This window comes from Orcinus orca, chromosome 1 (genome assembly GCF_937001465.1).
Source record: "Orcinus orca chromosome 1, mOrcOrc1.1, whole genome shotgun sequence".
In the NCBI taxonomy this organism is placed as follows: Eukaryota; Metazoa; Chordata; class Mammalia; order Artiodactyla; family Delphinidae; genus Orcinus; species Orcinus orca.
The window spans coordinates 61,096,885-61,117,455 of record NC_064559.1 but is presented as its reverse complement, the minus strand read 5'-3'; the positions used below and the strand labels follow the sequence as shown (position 1 = coordinate 61,117,455).

The 20,571-nt window shown below is 40.2% G+C and overlaps 2 protein-coding genes across 5 annotated transcripts in view; both read right to left on the bottom strand.

Annotated features, from left to right (window-relative positions):
• NME7 (NME/NM23 family member 7) overlaps positions 1 to 20,571 on the bottom strand; it is a 268,015-nt gene that overhangs the window by 17,237 nt on the left and 230,207 nt on the right. The gene's annotated exons all lie outside the window — the stretch shown is intronic.
• LOC125965633 (MORN repeat-containing protein 4-like) lies at positions 7,264 to 8,459 on the bottom strand. The gene has a single exon (XM_049716157.1). The coding sequence runs from the start codon at positions 8,303 to 8,305 to the stop codon at positions 7,865 to 7,867; it is 441 nt and encodes a 146-aa protein (XP_049572114.1). The 5' UTR covers positions 8,306 to 8,459; the 3' UTR covers positions 7,264 to 7,864.

Sequence of the window (20,571 nt, the reverse complement as noted above, 5' to 3'; positions counted from 1 at the left end):
GTATAAGTTCTTTTCACTGATATACTATAATCCAAAAAACACTCCTTGCTTTCGGAAAAAGGGCTTAAGTGTTTCAAAACTATTTCCCCATTTAGTTCAGTATTGCTAAATCACTCAATATTAAATATGCAGTTAGCGCCTTCTTTCCCCCATTTCTCTTCTTTAGCACACTTTGGGTGGCAGCTAGTCTCTAAGGATGATCTTTATGAGTCACACTGTCCAGTGTTCGTGGCCTTGGGTTTCCCCCCTTACACTGAATATGGGCCTGAGATTCACTTTAACTAAGAGAATGTGATGGAAGGGATGTTATGCCAGTTCTTGACCTAAGATTTAAGAAGGCCTAGCAGCTTCTGCTTTTGGCAGTCCTAAGCTGCCATGTAAGGAGTCTCTGCTGGAGAGATGACCATGTGAAGAGGCAGTTCTGAGCTGACATGGAGAGAAAGGGACACTCAGCTGTCTGAGCTGAGCTCTCTTGTGGTTCTCCTCCAAAATGTCAGAGATTAGAAGGAGCTATCTTGAACACTCTAGCCCCTTTGAACCGCTAGGTGACTGCAGCTCCAGCCAGCATCACAGAGAACAAATAAACCACCCAACAGAACCCAGTAAACCACAGAAGTGTGAGAGAGAAAATGATTACTTTTTCAAGCCACTAAGTTTTGGGGTAGTTTACAACACAGCAATATAGATAATCAAAATACTTTGAAATGATTAAAAAGAATATATTAATAGTGTTTCTTTTCTGGGAATCATTGCAGTGAATATTCTAACCATACAGAGTTCCACCTGGAGTTAGTAGAAAAAGAAAAAAAAAATTTTTTTCCTGAAGAAAGTTTACTGACCTGGTCTTGACTTGGCCAAGAGGAACACGAAGTGAAAAACTAGATCTTCAGAATAGGGTAATTTGGGGATTACCTATAACAAGTGATCAATCAACACATTTGTTTTCTACAGAGAGAAGCAAACAGGTGCTATGGAAAAATCATCACTGTTGGAGTCAGATGTAGATCTGGATTTGAATCCCAGCATTTTTGTTTACTTGCTGTGGGATCTTGAGCAAATCATTCAGTATTGCCAAACCTTGGTTTCCTCAGCTCCCAAATGAGAATACTGGCAGCTCCCACCTTTTAGGACTATTTTAAGGATTCAGTTAGACAAATGTATGTAAAATGCCTAGCACAGTGCTGGTACATAACTGTACCAGCAAATCTTATTTCGTTGCCCTTATAGAGGCGTCATGACAAGAACCTGGCTGAATGGAAGGCCTAAGTCTTGGGGCGTGCCTCTGATGCTGGATTACCTTCCTCCCACCCTAGTTCCTCTGATCACCCAAGAAGGTCAATAGGATGTGAAGAATTGAATCCTGCCTCTAACTGACAAGTATTACGATATCCATCTTGGGCTACTGTTATGGGAGGGACTGTGTTCCCCCCACATTCATATGTGCCCCAATTATCTCAGAATGTGACTGTATTTGGAGAAGGATCTTTAAACTGGTGATTAAATTAAGCTGGGGTTGTTAGGGTGGATCCTAATCCAATATGACTGGTATTCTTGTAAGAAGAGGAGATTAGGACACAAAAACACACAGAAGAAAGACTATGTGAAAACAGGGAGAAGACAGCCATCTACCAACCAAGGAACGAAGGCCTCAGAAGAAACCAAGACTGCCGACACCTTCATCTTAGACTTCTAGCCTCCAGAAATGTGAGGAAATAAAGTTATGTTGTCTAAGCCACCCAGTCTGTGGCACTTTATTATGGCAGACATAGTAAACTAATCTAGCTACTCTGAAAATGATTAAGGTACATGAGGCGAGCGAATAAATCACAGGTTACAGAGAGAGTGGAAAGGAACATAGCAGAAGGAGAGAGGCGGGAAACAAAGATAGGGTGGCGACAGGCCTTGCCCCTTTGGGAGCTCAGGTTGTGATGGTCATTTGGGATCTGCCTAAGTCCATGCCTGAGCCTGGTAGGTAAAAGGTTCACCTAAAGACACTGAACATCAGAAAGAAAATAACACTTCTACACCAAATGCAGAAAGAGATAAAACTCTGTCACTCGGGACCCTCTTTCTTATGAAAAGTTTTAAAACATCTTAGAGTACAAGTAAAAATGGAAAATGCTTTGCTATTTTGAGACTCGTTCACTCTTGTAAATGAAAGCTAATTTTTTAGGGTAGGGATTATTGATTATACTTGAGTAAATGATATAATGTACATGATATCATTTAACACTTCTTGGTACTTAACAAATGCTTAATTGAACCAAAACAGAATACAAATTCACCTTGTTACTGGAGAATTGTTCACTCTTGTAAATGACATCTGTGATGTCAACATTCAATGAGAGCTATTCAGAATCCGGCACTTTTAATTCATGTGAGAATGCCAATTCCACCGAGTAAAGAGGATATTAGAGTTACATTGAACATAGAGTGCAAATATTGCATTGGAGTAGGTTAGGGATAAAAATGTCAATTATATGTAAAATTAAATACCACCTTTTTGAATCATTTGCCTTGGCATCATGGAAAATTTTCTAGCCTTCTCCAAGAGTGTCACATTTGGTAACAGTAATTCATAAATGGCCTGATTCCCCAGTGAGTCACAGTGACTAAAATACTTTGAATAAATGTTTCACTTATTTATATTGTTGGGTCAAAATCACAATTTACTGAATTATCTGTGTTGGTAACATTTTTTAAAGAGTTACAATTACCACTTGCAACCTCTCAGTGCTCCATATGTTGTTGACACGTACAAGAAAGTGAGTAGATAGGATTAATGGATAATGATTGTGTACCCCCATGTCTTAAAACTCAACAAAAAATAGATGAATTAAATAGGCAGCCACAGTGATTATATTTAAAAATAGAGCTTATTCCCATGAACAAATGATACTGAGCACCAAAGCAGGGCATTACTAAATCTTTGAACCTGGAAATTGTAAAATAACTTCTTTTTTTGTTTCTTTTTAAATAAGTGCTCATTTATTTTTCAGCTGGTAATATGTACATGTGAAATTTTACTTTCTTTCTTTTTCTTTTAACAGATCTTTATTGGAGTATAATTGCTTCACAATACTGTGCTAGTTTCTGTTGCACAACAAAGCGAGTCAGCCATATGCATACACATGTCCCCATATCCCCTCCCTCTTGAGCCTCCCTCCCACCCTCCCTATCCCATCCCTCTAGGTCATCACAAAGCACTGAGCCGATTTCCCTGTGCTATGCGGCTGCTTCCCACCAGCCAACTATTTTACATTCAGTAGTGTATATATGTCGATGCTACTCTCACTTCACCCCAGCTTCACCCTCATACCCCATGTCCTCAAGTCCATTTTCTATGTCTATCTCTTTACTCCTGCCCTGTAACTAGGTTTATCAGTACCATTCTACGTTTTTTTAGATTCCATATATATGTGTTAGCATACGGTATTTATTTTTCCCTTTCTGACTTACTTCACTCTGTATGACAGACTATCCACCTCACTACAAATAACTCAATTTCATTTATTTGAATGGCTGAGTAATATTCCATTGTGTACATGTGCCGCATCTTCTTTATCCATTCATCTGTCGATGGACACTTAGGTTGTTTCCATGTCCTGGTTATTGTAAATAGTGCTGCAATGAACATTGTGGTACATGTCTCTCTTTGGATTATGGTTTTCACAGGGTATATGCCCAGTACTGGGATTGCTGGGTCATACGGTAGTTCTATTCTTAGATTTTAAGGAAACGCCACACTGTTTTCCATAGTGGTTGCATCAATTTACATTCTCACCAACAGTGCAAGAGGGTTCCCTTTTCACCACACCCTTTCCAGCATTTATTGTTTCTAGATTTTTGATAATGGCCACTCTGACTGGTGTGAGGTGATATCTCATTGCAGTTTTGATTTGCACTTCTCTAATAATTAGTGATGTTGAGCATCTTTTCATGTGCTTCTTGGCCATCTGTATGTCTTCCTTGGTGAAATGTCTATTTAGGTCTTCTGCCCATTTTTTAACTGTATGGTTTGTTTTTTTGATATTGAGCTCCATGAGCTGTTTGTATATTTTGGAGATTAATGCTTTGTCTGTTGTTTCATTTGCAAATATTTTCTCCCATTCTAAGGGTTGTCTTTTTGTCTTGTTTATGGTTTCCTTTGCTGTGCAAAAGCTTTTAAGTTTAATGAAGTCCCATTTGTTTATTTTTATTTGTTACTCTAGGAGGTGGGTCAAAAAAGATCTTGCTGTAATTTATATCAAAGAGTGTTCTTCCTATGTTTTCCTCTAAGAGTTTTATAGCGTCTGGTCTTACATTTAAGTCTTTAATCCATTTGTGGTTTATTTTTCTGTATGGTGTTAGGCATTGTTGTAATTTCATTCTTTTACATGTAGCTGTGCAGTTTTCCCAGCACGACTTATTGAAGAGGCTGTCTTTTCTCCATTGTATGTTCTTGCCTCCTTTGTCATAAATTAGGTGCCCATAAGTGCGTGGGTTTATCTCTGGGCATTCTATCCTGTACCATTGATCTATATTTCTGTTTTTGTGCCAGTAACATACTGTCTTGATTACTGTACCTTCGTGGTATAGTTTGAGGTTGGGGAGTCTGATTCCTCCAACTCCATTTTTCTTTCTCAAGATTGCTTTGGCTATTCGGGGACTTTTGTGTTTCCATATGAATTGTAATTTTTTTTTTCTAATTCTAATTCTAATTCTGTAAAGAATGCCATTGGTAGTTTGAAAGGGATTGCATTGAATCTGTAGATTGCTTTGGGTAGTATAGTCATTTTCACAATATTGATTCTTCCAATCGAAGAACATGGTATATCTCTCCATCTGTTTGTGTCATCTTTGATTTCTTTCATCAGTGTCTTATAGTTTTCTGAGTACAAGTCTTTTACCTCCTTAGGTAGATTTATTCCTAGGTATTTTATTCTTTTTGTTGCATTGGTAAATGGGAGTATTTCCTTAATTTCTCTTTCAGATTTTTCATCATTAGTGTATAGGAATGCAAGAGATTTCTGTGCATTAATTTTATATCCTGCAACTTTACCAAATTCATTGATTAGCTCTAGTAGTTTTCTGTTGACATCTTTAGGATTCTCTGTGTATAGTATCATGTCATCTGCAAACAGTGGCAGTTTTACTTCTTTTCCAATTTGTATTTCTTTTTCTTCTCTGATTGCCATGGCTAGGACTTCCCAAACTACGTTCAATAATAGTGGTAAGAGTGGACATCCTTGTCTTGTTCCTGAGCTTAGAGAAATGCTTTCAGTTTTTCACCATTGAGAATGATGTTTGCTGTGGGTCTGTCATATATGGCCTTTATTATGTTGAGGTAGGTTCCCTCTATGCCCACTTTCTGGAGAGTTTTTTATCATAAATGGGTATTGAATTTTGTCAAAAGCTTTTTCTGCATCTATTGAGATGATCATGTGGTTTTTATTCTTCAATTTGTTAATATGGTATATCACATTGATTGATTTGTGTATATTGAAGAATTCTTGCATCACTGGGATAAATCCCACTTGATCATGGTGTATGATCCCTTTAATGTGTTGTTGGATTCTGTTTGCTAGTATTTTGTTCAGGATTTCTGCATCTATATTCATCAGTGATATTGTTCTGTAATTTTCTTTTTTTTGTAGTATCTTTGTCTGGTTTTGGTATGAGGGTGATGGTGGCCTCATAGAATGAGTTTGGGAGTGTTCCTTCTTCTGCAATTTTTTGGAAGAGTTTGAGAAGGATGGGTGTTACCTCTTCTCTAAATGTTTCATAGAATTCTCCTGTGAAGCCATCTGGTCCTGGACTTCTGTTTGAGGGAAGATTTTTAATTACAGTTTCAATTTCATTACTTGTGATAGGTCTGTTTATATTTTCTAATTCTTCCTGGTTCAGTCTTGGAAAATTGTACCTTTCCAAGAATTTGTCCATTTCTTCGTGGTTGTCCATTTCATTGGCATATAGCTGTTTGTAGAAGTCTCTTATAATCCTTTGTATTTCTACACTGTGAGTTGTGATTTCTCCTTTTTCATTTCTGATTTTATTGATTTGCATCCTCTCCCTTTTTTTCTTGATGAGTCTGGCTAAGGGTTTATCAATTTTGTTTAACTTGTCAAAGAACCAGCTTTTCGTTTTATTGAACTTTGCTGTTTTCTTTGTTTCTATTTCATTTATTTCTGCTCTGATCTTTAAGATTTCTTTCCTTCTACTGCCTTTGGGCTTTCTTTGTTCTTCTTTCTCTAGTTGTTTTAAGTGTAGGGTTAGATTGAGATTTTTTTGTTTCCTGAGGTGAGATTGTATTGCTATAAACTTCCCTCTTAGAACTGCTTTTGATGCATCCCATAGGTTTTGGGTCATTATGCTTTTTTTTTTCTCTTTAAATTTATTCATTTATTTTATTTATTTATTTTTGGCTGCATTGGGTCTTCGTTGCTGCATGTGGGCTTTCTGTAGTTGAAGTGAGCGGGGGCTACTCTTTGTTGCAGTCCACGGGCTCCTCTTTGTGGTGGCTTTTCTTGTGGCGGAGCATGGGCTCTAGGCACGTGGGCTTCCGTAGTTGTGGCTCACGGGCTCTAGAGCGCAGGCTCAGTAGTTGTAGCACACAGGCTTCGTTGCTCTGCAGCATGTGGGAACTTCCCAGACCAGGGCTTGAACCTGTGTCCCCTGCATTGGTAGGCAGATTCTTAACCACTGAGCCACCAGGGAAGCCCTGGGTCATTGTGTTTTTTTTTTTTTTTTGGCAGTTCTGTTGATTGTTTAGTCCTCATAAACACTTGTTTCTACAGTACAATTCAGAGAATAAATAGAGGCACACGGCTCTAATTTCCACCACAATCTGCTGTTGAGGAGACATTCAGTGTGAGGATAAGGAGCTGGGGGGGGCATGTTTGGGTCACAGGGTAACTGGAGGCCTCTGTGATGAACTGTGCAGGGATCCAGTCGATCAAGATCTGATCCCTAGGCCTGATGGCCAAGGCTCATGGTGCAAGAGTTACAGTGAACCAAATGCTCTTTTAGTTCACTGCCATCCCAAGATGGGTCCAATTCTACCTGAACCCCAAGGGGTTGAGGTGGGTCTGACCTGGTCCACTGGGAAGAAGCTGTGTCAGCCCAAGCCATCTTAAGGATTTAGTTCACTACATGACAGGGCCTGATGGGACCCACAGATATCTACCCTTGCCCTGGAGTTAGTTATAAATACAAGTTATAAGATGACTTTATATCGGTTTCTTTCTGACTAAAGGGATCCTTTCCCATGTCTAAGGAAGGAGAGAGGAACACAAATTATCTGTTTGTAAAGTCAAGGGAGAGGGAAATAGCATTCACTGAACCCTTCACAGGGGCAATAAGCAGACACGAGGACCAGTCTGGTCAGACAAAGTGGAAGGCCTGGGGCCATGATGCCAACCAGAAGCGAATGCAGGGGTAACATACAGAAAAGCTCTGGCCTTGACTTTCTCAGGACCGCTGTACTGTCTAAGCCACTCCTATCGTTTTCCTTATTTCTCCAGGGCAGCACAGAGCACTGGCCCTAATCTGGGGCTGGGATCATCTGCCCCAAATAGAGGTGGAAGGAAGAGACTCTGTATCACTTGGCAGAAAATGAAGTAGCAGGTCTGCACCGGGTGACCCACGGTGTTAGGGACAGAGAGTACCAACGAGCAAGAGAAGGGCAGGGCACACCGGGTACCACTGCTGCAAGGCCAGCGGCCCGAGCCTCAGACCTTCTGTAACCGAAGCCCTGCCTGGCAGGTGACGGGGCCCCTCCCGGGACTTCTGCTCCATGGTCATTCTCATCTCCTCTCACATCGGATTCTTTTGTTCACCCCCAGCGGGTGGTGGGGCGTTGCTGTCAGCTGGGCGCAGCGCCACGTCAGGCGGTGAGGCTCCGGGCTGACTTGGAGGTGCTCTGGGCCCGCTGAACCACCGCCGAGCACTTCTCGCGCCGCAAAAGCTTGTTGTTCTCGAACAGACCTTCGTTGCGGGGTATTCCGTGAGAACCATCGGGGAAAGTCAGCAGGCCCAAACCATCCACTCTGCCGTTTTTAAATTCCCCCTCAAAGGTCATGTTGTCATGTCGAATGAAGACTCCCACGCCGTTGAACTTGCCCTGGGCAAACTCCCCCTCATACCTCGAGCCATCTGAGAAGGTTAGTACCCCGAAGCCATTAAAGAGCCCATTCTCAAAATGGCCCAGGTACGCGCCACCATCTGCAAACATCAGCTGACCAAAACCATGTCTGCGGCCCTCCTTCCACTCGCCACGATATTCCTCCCCACTGGAGTAGGTGAAGGAACCTTTTGTCAGGGTCATGGTGACAGCTTACAGAAGGATGAAAACTGGGCTTGGCCTTCCGGGATGACCGTCTCGCCCTGACGCGGGGCGGACCTCCGCTCCGCCGGGCTCGCCCCTGCCACCTGCCTCTCCGCCACCACCTCCAGTGCCTGCCGCACTTGACGCCGCCATCCCGGGCCTCATTGTGTTTTTTTTTTTTTTTTTTTTTTTTTTTTCCGTCCATGTTGTAGCATGTATCAGTACTTCATTCTTTTTTTTTTTTTTTTACCAACAAGTAACCTTTTATTCAGTTAGGTGTTTAGTTTTTATTTTATGCCTTATCATCATTTATGCTAATTTTTTTTTTTTTTAAACATCTTTATTGGAGCATAATTGCTTTACAATGGTATGTTAGTTTCAGCTTCACAACAAAATGAATCAGTTATATATATACATATGTTCCCATATCTCTTCCTGCTTGCGTCACCCTCCCTCCCACCCTCCCTATCCCACCCCTCCAGGCGGTCACAAAGCACCGAGCTGATCTCCCTGTGCTATGCGGCTGCTTCCCACTAGCTATCTACCTTACGTTTGGTAGTGTATACATGTCCATGCCTCTTTATTGCTTTGTCACCGTTTACCCTTCCCCCTCCCCATAGCCTCAAGTCCATTCTCTAGTAAGTCTGTGTCTTTATTCCTGTTTCACCCCTAGGTTTTTCATGACATTTTTTTTTTCTTAAATTCCATATATATGTGTTAGCATATGGTATTTGTCTCTCTCTTTCTGACTTACTTCACTCTGTATGACAGACTCTAGGTCTATCCACCTCATTACAAATAGCTCAATTTCGTCTCTTTTTATGGCTGAGTAATATTCCATTGTATATATGTGCCACATCTTTATCCATTCATCCGATGATGGACACTTAGGTTGTTTCCATCTCTGGGCTATTGTAAATAGAGCTGCAATGAACATTTTGGTACATGACTCTTTTTGAATTATGGTTTTCTCAGGGTATATGCCCAGTAGTGGGATTGCTGGGTCATATGGTAGTTCTATTTGTAGCTTTTTAAGGAACCTCCATACTGTTCTCCACAGTGGCTGTATCAATTTACATTCCCACCAACAGTGTAAGAGGGTTCCCTTTTCTCCACACCCTCTCCAGCATTTATTGTTTCTAGATTTTTTGATGATGGCCATTCTGACTGGTGTGAGATGATATCTCATTGTAGTTTTGATTTGCATTTCTCTAATGATTAGTGATGTTGAGCATTCTTTCATGTGTTTGTTGGCACTCTGTATATCTTCTTTGGAGAAATGTCTATTTAGGTCTTCTGCCCATTTTTGGATTGGGTTGTTTGTTCTTTTGTTATTAAGCTGCATGAGCTGCTTATAAATTTTGGAGATTAATCCTTTGTCAGTTGCTTCATTTGCAAATATTTTCTCCCATTCTGAGGGTTGTCTTTTGGTCTTCTTTATGGTTTCCTTTGCTGCGCAAAAGCTTTGAAGTTTCATTAGGTCCCATTTGTTTACTTTTGTTTTTATTTCCATTTCTCTAGGAGGTGGGTCAAAAAGGATCTTGCTGTGATTTATGTCATAGAGTGTTCTGCCTATGTTTTCCTCTAAGAGTTTGATAGTTTCTGGCCTTACATTTAGGTCTTTAATCCATTTTGAGCTTATTTTTGTGTATGGTGTTAGGGAGTGATCTAATCTCATACTTTTACATGTAGCTGTCCAGTTTTCCCAGCACCACTTATTGAATAGGCTGTCCTTTCTCCACTGTACATTTCTGCCTCCTTTGTCAAAGATAAGGTGACCATATGTGCGTGGGTTTATCTCTGGGCTTTCTATCCTGTTCCATTGATCTATATTTCTGTTTTTGTGCCAGTACCATACTGTCTTGATTACTGTAGCTTTGTAGTATAGTCTGAAGTCAGGAAGCCTGATTCCTCCAGCTCCATTTTTCGTTCTCAAGATTGCTTTGGCTATTCGGGGTCTTTTGTGTTTCCATAGAAATTGTGAGATTTTTTGTTCTAGTTCTGTGAAAAATGCCAGTGGTAGTTTCATAGGGATTGCATTGAATCTGTAGATTGCTTTGGGTAGTAGAGTCATTTTCACAATGTTGATTCTTCCAATCCAAGAACATGGTATATCTCTCCATCTATTTGTATCATTTTTAATTTCTTTCATCAGTGTCTTATAATTTTCTGCATACAGGTCTTTTGTCTCCTTAGGTAGGTTTATTCCTAGGTATTTTATTCTTTTTGTTGCAATGGTAAATGGGAGTGTTTTCTTGATTTCACTTTCAGATTTTTCATCCTTAGTGTATAGGAATGCCAGAGATTTCTGTGCATTAATTTTGTATCCTGCTACTTTACCAAATTCATTGATTAGCTCTAGTAGTTTTCTGGTAGCATCTTTAGGATTCTGTATGTATAGTATCATGTCATCTGCAAACAGTGACAGCTTTACTTCTTCTTTTCCGATTTGGATTCCTTTTATTTCCTTTTCTTCTCTGATTGCTGTGGCTAAAACTTCCAAAACTATGTTGAATAAGAGTGGTGAGAGTGGGCAACCTTGTCTTGTTCCTGATCTTAGTGGAAATGCTTTCAGTTTTTCACCATTGAGGACGATGTTGGCTGTGGGTTTGTTATATATGGCCTTTATTATGTTGAGGAAAGTTCCCTCTATGCCTACTTTCTGCAGGGTTTTTATCATAAATGGGTGTTGAATTTTGTCAAAAGCTTTCTCTGCATCTATTGAGATGATCATATGGTTTTTCTCCTTCAATTTATTAATATGGTGTATCACGTTGATTGATTTGCGTATATTGAAGAATCCTTGCATTCCTGGAATAAACCCCACTTGATCATGGTGTATGATCCGTTTAATGTGCTGTTGGATTCTGTTTGCTAGTATTTTGTTGAGGATCTTTGCATCTATGTTCATCAGTGATATTGGCCTGTAGTTTTCTTTCTTTGTGACATCCTTGTCTGGTTTTGGTATCAGGGTGATGGTGGCCTCGTAGAATGAGTTTGGGAGTGTTCCTCCCTCTGCTATATTTTGGAAGAGTCTGAGAAGGATAGGTGTTAACTCTTCTCTAAATGTTTGATAGAATTCGCCTGTGAAGCCATCTGGTCCTGGGCTTTTGCTTGTTGGAAGATTTTTAATCACAGTTTCAATTTCAGTGCTTGTGATTGGTCTGTTCATATTTTCTATTTCTTCCTGATTCAGTCTTGGCAGGTTGTGCCTTTCTAAGAATTTGTCCATTTCTTCCACGTTGTCCATTTTATTGGCTTAGAGTTGCTTGTAGTAATCTCTCATGATCTTTTGTATTTCTGCAGTGTCAGTTGTTACTTCTCCTTTTTCATTTCTAATTCTATTGATTTGAGTCTTCTCCCTTTTTTTCTTGATGAGTCTGGCTAATGGTTTATCAATTTTGTTTATCCTTTCAAAGAACCAGCTTTTAGTTTTATTGATCTTTGCTATCGTTTCCTTCATTTCTTTTTCATTTATTTCTGATCTGATTTTTATGATTTCTTTCCTCCTGCTAACTTTGGGGTTTTTTTGTTCTTCTTTCTCTAATTGCTTTAGGTGCAAGGTTAGGTTGTTTATTCGAGATGTTTCCTGTTTCTTAAGGTAAGATTGTATTGCTATAAACTTCCCTCTTAGAACTGCTTTTGCTGCATCCCATAGATTTTGAGTCGTCGTGTCTCCATTGTCATTTGTTTCTAGGTATTTTTTGATTTCCCCTTTGATTTCTTCAGTGATCACTTCGTTATTAAGTAGTGTATTGTTTAGCCTCCATGTGTTTGTATTTTTTACAGATCTTCTCCTGTGATTGATATCGAGTCTCATAGCGTTGTGGTCGCCTCATTGTGTTTTTATTGTCATTTGTTTCTATGTATTTTTAAAATTTCTTCTTTGATTTCTTCAGCGATGTCTTGGTTATTTAGTAGTACACTGGTTAGCCTCCATGAATTTGTGTTTTTTACAGTTTTTTCCCTGTAACTGATTTCCAGTCTCATAGCACTGTGGTCAGAAAAGATGCTTGATATGATTTCAATTTTCTTAAATTTTCTGAGGCTTGATTTGTGACCCAAGATGTGATCTATCCTGGAGAATATTCCATGTGCACTTGAGAACACAGTGTACTCTGCCACTTTTGGGTGGAACGTTCTATAAATATCAGTTAGATCTATCTGGTCTATTGTGTCATTTAAAGCTTGTGTTTCCTCATTTATTTCCAGTTTGGATGATCTGTCCATTGGTGTAAATGGGCTGTTAAAGTCCCCTACTCTTATTGTGTTACTGTCAATTTCTCCTTTCATGGTTGTCAGCATTTGCCTTATGTATTGAGGTGCTCCTATGTTGGGTTCATAAACATTTATAATTGTTATATCTTCTTCTCAGATTGATCCTTTGATCATTATATAGTGTCCCTCCTTATCTCTTGTAACTGTCTTTATTTTAAAGTCTATTTTATACAATTATTGCTACTCCAGCTTTCTTTTAACTTCCATTTGGATGGAATATCTTTTTCTATCCTTTCACTTTCAGTCTGTATGTGTCCCTAGGTCTGAAGTGGGTCTCTTGTAGACAGCATATATATGGGTCTTGTTTTTATATCCATTCAGCCAGTCTCTATCTTTTGGTTGGGGCATTTAATCCATTTACATTCAAGGTTATTATTGATATGTATGTTCCTACTGTCATTTTCTTAATTGTTTTGGGTTTGTTTTTGTGGCTCATTTTCTTCTCGTGTTTCCCGCTTAGAGAAGTTTCTTTAGCATTTATTGTAAAGCTGGTTTGGTGGTGTTGCATTCACTTAGCTTTTGCTTGTCTGAAAAGTTTTTGACTTCTCCATCGAATCTGAATGAGATCCTTGCTGGGTACAGTAATCTTGGTTGTAGGTTTTTCTCTTTCATCACTTTATGTATATCCTGCCACTCCCTTCTGGGCTGCAGTGTTTCCACTGAAAAATCAGCTGATAACCTTATGGGGATTCCTTTGTATGTTATTTTTTGTTTTTCCCTTGCTGCTTTTAATATTTTTTCTTTGAATTAATTTTTGTTAGTTTGATTAATATGTGTCTTGGTTTATTTTTCCTAGGGTTTATTCTGTATGGGAGTCTCTGTGCTTCCTGGACTTGGGTGACTATTTCCTTTCCCATGTTAGGGAAGTTTTCAACTATAATAGATAAATCAACAACCGGAAGGTATATCAGTACCACAATAGTAAAAACGAGGAGGATGGAAAAGAAAACTGGGGGGGGGGGGGGGGCGGGGGAAGGCCTTGGCTGTGGAGGGCGGAGCCTAAGCAAGGGCAAGGTTTGGGTAGTGGGCGGGGCCAATGCTCAGGACCCACAGGGCTGGAAAAGGCCCTGGGGGCTGTGACTTAGGCTCAAGGAAGAGAAGGGGTCCAGTCGTGCCCCCCACCCCTGGTCTTAGAGGGCAGGGGATCTCACCTGGGAGCCCAGCAGGCTTCCTGGGCTCGAGTGGGTGGGTCAAAGGTCCTCCTCTCCTCTACTGCTCCTCCAGTCTGGGAGGGCCCCTCCCTCCTGCCTCACCTGTTCTCCCCTTGGCCTCCTTCCTATGTCCCCAAGGACCCTTGCGACATAGAGGGGACTCTGGAGAGCATGGGATTGGCCTGGGAGCTTAGCAGGCTCCCCGAGCCCGAGTGGGCGGGGCAATCGCCCTTTGCTCCTCTTCTCCTCTTCCAGAGGGCCCCTCCCGCCTGCCTCTCCTGATCTCCCCAGCCTCCCTCCTATGCCTCCAGGACCCACGCAGCCTGGATGGGGCTTTGAAGGAGGGGCACCAGCTTTGGAGCTCAGCAGGCTCCCTGGCCCAAGTGGGACAGGTGATCACCCTCCAGTCCTCTCCTGCTCTTCCTGGAGAGTCCCCGCCACCCCCGCCTGCCTCTCCTGATCTCCCTGGCCTCAGGGGTGCCAATCCTGTCTGGCCTCCACTTCTCCAACCCCCTCAGTCCCCCTACGTCCTACCGGTTCACTTTGGGGTTCCTCCCGTCTCTTTGGGCATCAGAGTCCCTGACCAGCGGCCAGCAGGTACCCTAGTTGTGGGGAGATGCTAACTCCAAGTCTTTCCACACCACCATCTTGACTCTGCCTCCTAAAATAACTTCTTTTAGTGAACAAGGGGCATTATATTGAAACTTGAAATTATGGGAGATTATGAGAATAGAGCTTTTAATTAACAAAACCAAGCCACAAAAATCTAAGATTTTACTGTAAGTTCTTTTACTTCCTTTTAAAACTGACGTTCTTCAGATCATATAGAAACTTAATTTCCAGTTTAAAATTTAGTGCTAATTGTGAACTAAAGGTTTAAGGACAATGAAGCTGACATTAAACATATCCTCTTTCAAATTAGTCCTGATGGCTGTTAGAGTCATAAAATATTCATAAAAGTTACTAATTCATAAAAGTTACTAATCCATGTGGTTTTATAATTTTATGATTAACTAATTTAATGATTCTCTTATTTGTCAGCTTAATTAGTAGTGGAGGGAACTTTCTGAGTCCTTCAGTGACAGTGTGGAACTCTGCCTTGCTTCTAATTTGGAAACTAATATACAAAATAATAAATCAAAAATATTGCTCTTTACTTGCCTAGGTTATTATTCCCTTTTGTTTTTGCCTATATTTATTAATTTAAATGTAAAACAACATTTTTAAGTTGGGGAAATCTGAATCTAACCTCTGAATATGTTAGGGAAAAAATGCCCCACAGGCCAGTGTGACAGTTACTGAATGACTAAAATATCATATACTTGAATGAGAAAAACTAATATGTATTCACCTCAGTGGAATGAAATTAGTTATAAAATCTCTAGTTGTAAAATGCTTATCACTTGATTTTCTATCATTTCCAAAGGATGAGTGAAAATCCCTATTTATACTACTATGAATAGAAAATAAATTCTTTGCTTCATTTCCTTTAGCTTATAAATTATTTATATCTTTCTTTTAAAAATTGTATCCTTGGGACTTCCCTGGTTGGTGCAGTGGTTAAGAACCCACCTGCTGGTGCGGGGGACACGGGTATGATCCCTGGTCTGGGAAGATCCCACATGGTGCGGAGCAACTAAGCCCACGTGCCACAACTACTGAGCCTGTGCTCTAGAGCCCGCGAGCCACAACTACTGAGCCCATGCACCACAACTACTGAAACCCGCATGCCCTAGAGCCAGTGCACCACAACTACTGAAGCCCAGGCACTCTAGGGCCTGCATGCGGCAACTACTGAGCCTGAGTGCTGCAATTACCGAAGCCTGCATGCCTAGAGCCCGGGGTTCCCCCACAAGAGAAGCCACCGCAATGAGAAGCACATGCATCACAATGAAGAGTAGCCCCCACTCACCACAAACTAGAGAAAGCCCACGCACAGCAACAAAAACCCAATGCAGCCAATAAATAAACAAACAAACAAACTGTATCCTCATTTGGATGGCACTGGAAAGGTGTAGACTACAAATAAAAATTTCTTAAGTAGGTTTCATTTAAAATATTGTTGACCTGAAATTATAATGCTGTTATCAATGCTCAGTGGTATTTTGTGGTACAGCCCTTAAGTAATGAAGCTAACTTCTATTGGGTTGGCTAAAAGCTTCGCTTGTTATTTTCCATAAGATGGCTCTAGTAGCACTTTAACTTCATTTGAAACAATTTTGTTAGACTGTATGTGACAGCTGTCACATCAACGTGCACTTAAAAAAAAGACTTACCAGGACTTCCCTGGTGGTGCAGTGGTTGAGAGTCCGCCTGCCGATGCAGGGGACACGGGTTCGTGCCCCGGTCTGGGAAGATCCCACATGCAGCGGAGCGGCTGGGCCCGTGAGCCATGGCCGCTGAGCCTGTGCTCCGCAAGGGGAGAGGCCACAACAGTGAGAGTCCCGCGTACCGCAAAAAAAAAAAAAAAAAAAAAAAAGACTTACCAAAATTGGTGAATTTTTGTGTAGCCATTTTAATATTGAAGATGGAAGAAAAAGCAACATTTTCAGCATATTATGCTTTGTTATTTCAAGAAAGGTGAGAACGTAACCAAAACGCAAAAAAAGGTTTGTGCAGTGTATGGAGAAGGTGCTGTGACTGATCTAACACGTCAAAAGTGGTATGAGAAGTTTCGTGCTGGAGATTTCTCGCTGGACAATGCTTCACAGTTGGGTAGACCAGCTGAACTTGATAACGATCAAATCGAGACATTAATTGAGAACAATCAACGTTAGACCACGAGGGAGATAGCCAACATACTCAAAATATCCAAATCAAGCATTGAAAATCCTTTGCACCAGGTTGGTTTGTTAATCACTTTGATGTTTGGGTTCCACATAAGTTAAACAAAAAAACCTTCTTTACCATATGTGATTCTCTACTGAAACGTAATGAAAATGTTACCTTTTTAAAACAAATTTTGATGGGCAATGAAAAGTGGATACTGTACAGTAATGTGGAATGGAAGAGATCATGGGGCAAGTGAAATGAACCACCACCAACCACATCAAAGGCTGGTCTTCATCCAAAGAAGGTGATGTTGTGTATATGGTGGGATTGGAAGGGAGTCGTCTATTATGAGCTCCTTCCAGAAAACCAAACGATTAATTCCAACAAGTAATGCTCCCAGATAGACCAACTGAAAGCAGCACTTGGCGAAAAGTGTCCAGAATTAGTCAACAGAAAATGCGTAATCTTCCATTAGGATAACACAAGACCGCATGTTTCTTTGATGACCAGGCAAAAACTGTTACAGCTTAGCTGGGAAGTTCTGATTCACCTGCCGTATTCCCCAGACATTGCACCTTCAGATTTCCATTTACTTTGGTCTTTACAAAATTCTCTTAATGGAAAAAATTTCAATTCCCTGGAAGACTGTAAACGGCACCTGGAACAGTTCTTCACTCAAAAAGATAAAAAGTTTTGGGAAGATGAAATTATGAAGTTGTCTGAAAAATGGTAGAGGTAGTGGAACAAAAGGGTGAATATGTTGTTTAATAAAGTTCTTGGTGAAAATGAAAAATGTGTCTTTTATTTTTACGTAAATACCAAAGCATTAAAAAAAATTTTTTTTTACATTTTTGTTGAAGTATAATTGCTTTACATTGTTGTTAGTTTCTGCTGTATAACAAAGTGAATCAGCTATATACATATACCTATATTCTCATATCCCCTCGCTCTTGCGTCTCCCTCCCACCCTCCCTACCCCACCCTTCTAGGTGGTCACAAAGCACCAAGCTTTGATCTCCCTGTGCCATGTGGCTGCTTCCCACTAGCTAGCTATTTTACATTTGGTAGTGTATATATGGCAATGCCTCTCTCTCACTTCTTCTCAGCTTACCCTTCCCCCTCCCCATGTCCTCAAGTCCATTTTCTATGTCTGCGTCTTTATTCCTGTCCTGTACCTAGGTTCTTCAGAACCATTTTTTTTTTTTTTTAGATTCCATATACATGTGTTAGCATACGGTATTTGTTATTCTCCTTCTGACTTACTTCACTCTGTACGACAGACTCTAGGTCCATCCACCTCACTACAAATAACTCAATTTCGTTTCTTTTTATGGCTGAGTAATATTCCATTGTATATATGTGCCACATCTTCTTTATCCATTCATCTGTCAATGGACACTTGGATTGCTTCTATGTCCTGGCTATTGTAAACAGTGTGGCAATGAACATTGTGGTACATGTCTCCTTTTGAATTACGGTTTTCTCAGGGTATATGCCCAGTAGTGGGATTGCTGGGTCATATGGTAGTTCTATTTTTTTTTTTTTTTTTTTTTTTTTTTGGCGGTACGCGGGCCTCTCACTGTTGTGGCCTCTCCCGTTGGCTCCGGACGCGCAGGCCCAGCGGCCATGACTCACGGGTCCAGCCGCTCCGCGGCATGTGGGATCTTCCCAGACCGGGGCACGAACCCGTGTCCCCTGCATTAGCAGGCAGACTCTCAACCACTGCACCACCAGGGGAGCCCCGGTAGTTCTATTTTTAGTTTTTTAAGGAACCTCCATACTGTTCTCCATAGTGGCTGTATCAATTTACATTTCCACCAACAGTGCAGGAGGGTTCCCTTTTCTCCACACCCTCTCCAGCATTTATTGTTTGTAGCTTTTTCATGATGGCCATTCTGACCAGTGTGAAGTGATAGAGATACCTCATTGTGGTTTTGATTTGCATTTCTCTAATGATTAGTGATGTTGAGCATCCTTTCATGTGTTTGTTGGCAGTCTGTATGTCTTCTTTGGAGAAATGTCTGTTTAGGTCTTCTGCCCATTTTTGGATTGGGTTGCTTGGTTTTTTTTGATATTGAGCTGCATGAGCTGCTTGTATATATTGGAGATTAATCCTTTGTCAGTTGCTTCGTTTGCAAATATTTTCTCCCATTCTGAGGGTTGTCTTTTCATCTTGTTTATGGTTTCCCTTGCTGTGCAAAAGCTTTTAAGTTTCATTAGGTCCCATTTGTTTATTTTTGTTTTTATTTCCATTTCTCTAGGAGGTGGGTCAAAAAGGATCTTGCTGTGATTTATATCACAGAGTGTTCTGCCTATGTTTTCCTCTAAGAGTTTTACAGTGCCTGGCCTTACATTTAGGTCTTTAATCCACTTGGAGTTTATTTTTGTGTATGGTGTTAGGGCATGTTCTAATTTCATTCTTTTACATGCAGCTAGCAGGTTCTTATTAGTTATCCATTTTATACATATTAGTATATACATGTCAATCCCAATCTCCCAGTTCATCCCATCACCACCACCACCACCACCCCCGCTTTCCCCCCTTGGTGTCCATGATACACCCACTTTAGAAGAGAGTTTGATAAAGCATACTCTTACCAAATGATCCAGCAATCGCACTCTTTGGTATTTACCCAAAGAAGTTGAAAACTTATATCCACACGAAAGCCTGCACACAGATGTCTGTAGCGTTTTATTCATAAAGGCCAAAACTTGGAAGAAACCAAGATGTTCTTCACTAGGTGAATGGATGTATTAACTATGGTACATCCAGAAAATGGAATACTACTCAGTACTAAAAGGAAATGATCTATCAAGCCATGAAAAGATACGGAGGAACCTTAAATGCTTATTACTAAGTAAAAGAAGCCAATCTGAAAAGGCTATACACGGTATGCTTACAAATATATGACATTCTGGAAAAGATAAAACTATGGAGACAGTAAAAAGACCAGTGATTGCCAGGGGGGCTGGGGAGAAGGAGAGATGAATACAAATAGCACAGAGGATTTTTAAGGCAGTGAAACTACTCTGTATGATACCATAGTGGTGGCTATGTGCCATTATACATTTGTCCAAACCCACAGAATGTACAGCACCAAAGGTGTAAACTTTGGTGAACTCTAATGTAAACTACAGACTTTGGGTGATAATAATGTGTCAGTGTGAGTTCATCAGTTGTAATAAATGTACCACTCTGGGTCAAGGCTATTGACAATGGGGAGGCAATGCACGTGTCAGGGGAGCGGGTATTTCAGAAATCCCTGTACCTTCCCCTTCATTGTGCTGTGATCCTAAAGCTGCTCTAAAAAATAGAGTTTATTAAACAAGAAAACAACAAAAACAAAAAGCATAATGTTCATAATGCTAGATCATTAACTCATTGTTTAGCAGCACTTAATCTATTAAGTTATATATAATACTGTTTTGCCAATTGTCATGTATGTGTAATTGTTTCATCTTCTTAGAATGTTAGCCCCATGAGGTAATGGACTATAGCTTACATAGTCATTCCCTAGTGATATGTCTAAAGGTAAATATATATATATTTTAGCGAAGGAATTACATTTAAAGTCCTTAACGTATGATGCAAAGAAATAATACAATGTAGAAAGTTTTTTGGATTTTAAATGTAGTTAAGCAGGTATCCAAGAAATATTTCTTAAATAAATAAATGACGGAATAAAAGGTGTTTTCAATTTTACTGACTCTAAACATTTAAATTTCAATTTCTTATACTGATTCTGAAGATAAGCATCCTTCTTTCTAAATGTGATTGGTTGGAAAACATAAAATAATGAAATACAAATAGTTTAAGAAAAATTTATGCCACAAACTAAATGTAGGAGGAAAGGCATGTTACCCTTACCCTTTGCTTGACTTTCAAAAGACAGGTCAGATGCCTAAACTACTCTTCCAGGTATGTTCAGTTAGTTGCAAAAGTGCTGTAAGTGCTCTTCCTGTAAGTCACTTCTGATTAAATCTTCCCTTCCTTAAGCAAAAACAGAGTACAATCTAAGCATATCTAGGTGAAAAGGCGCATTTGGAAAACAAGTGTCCTTGCGT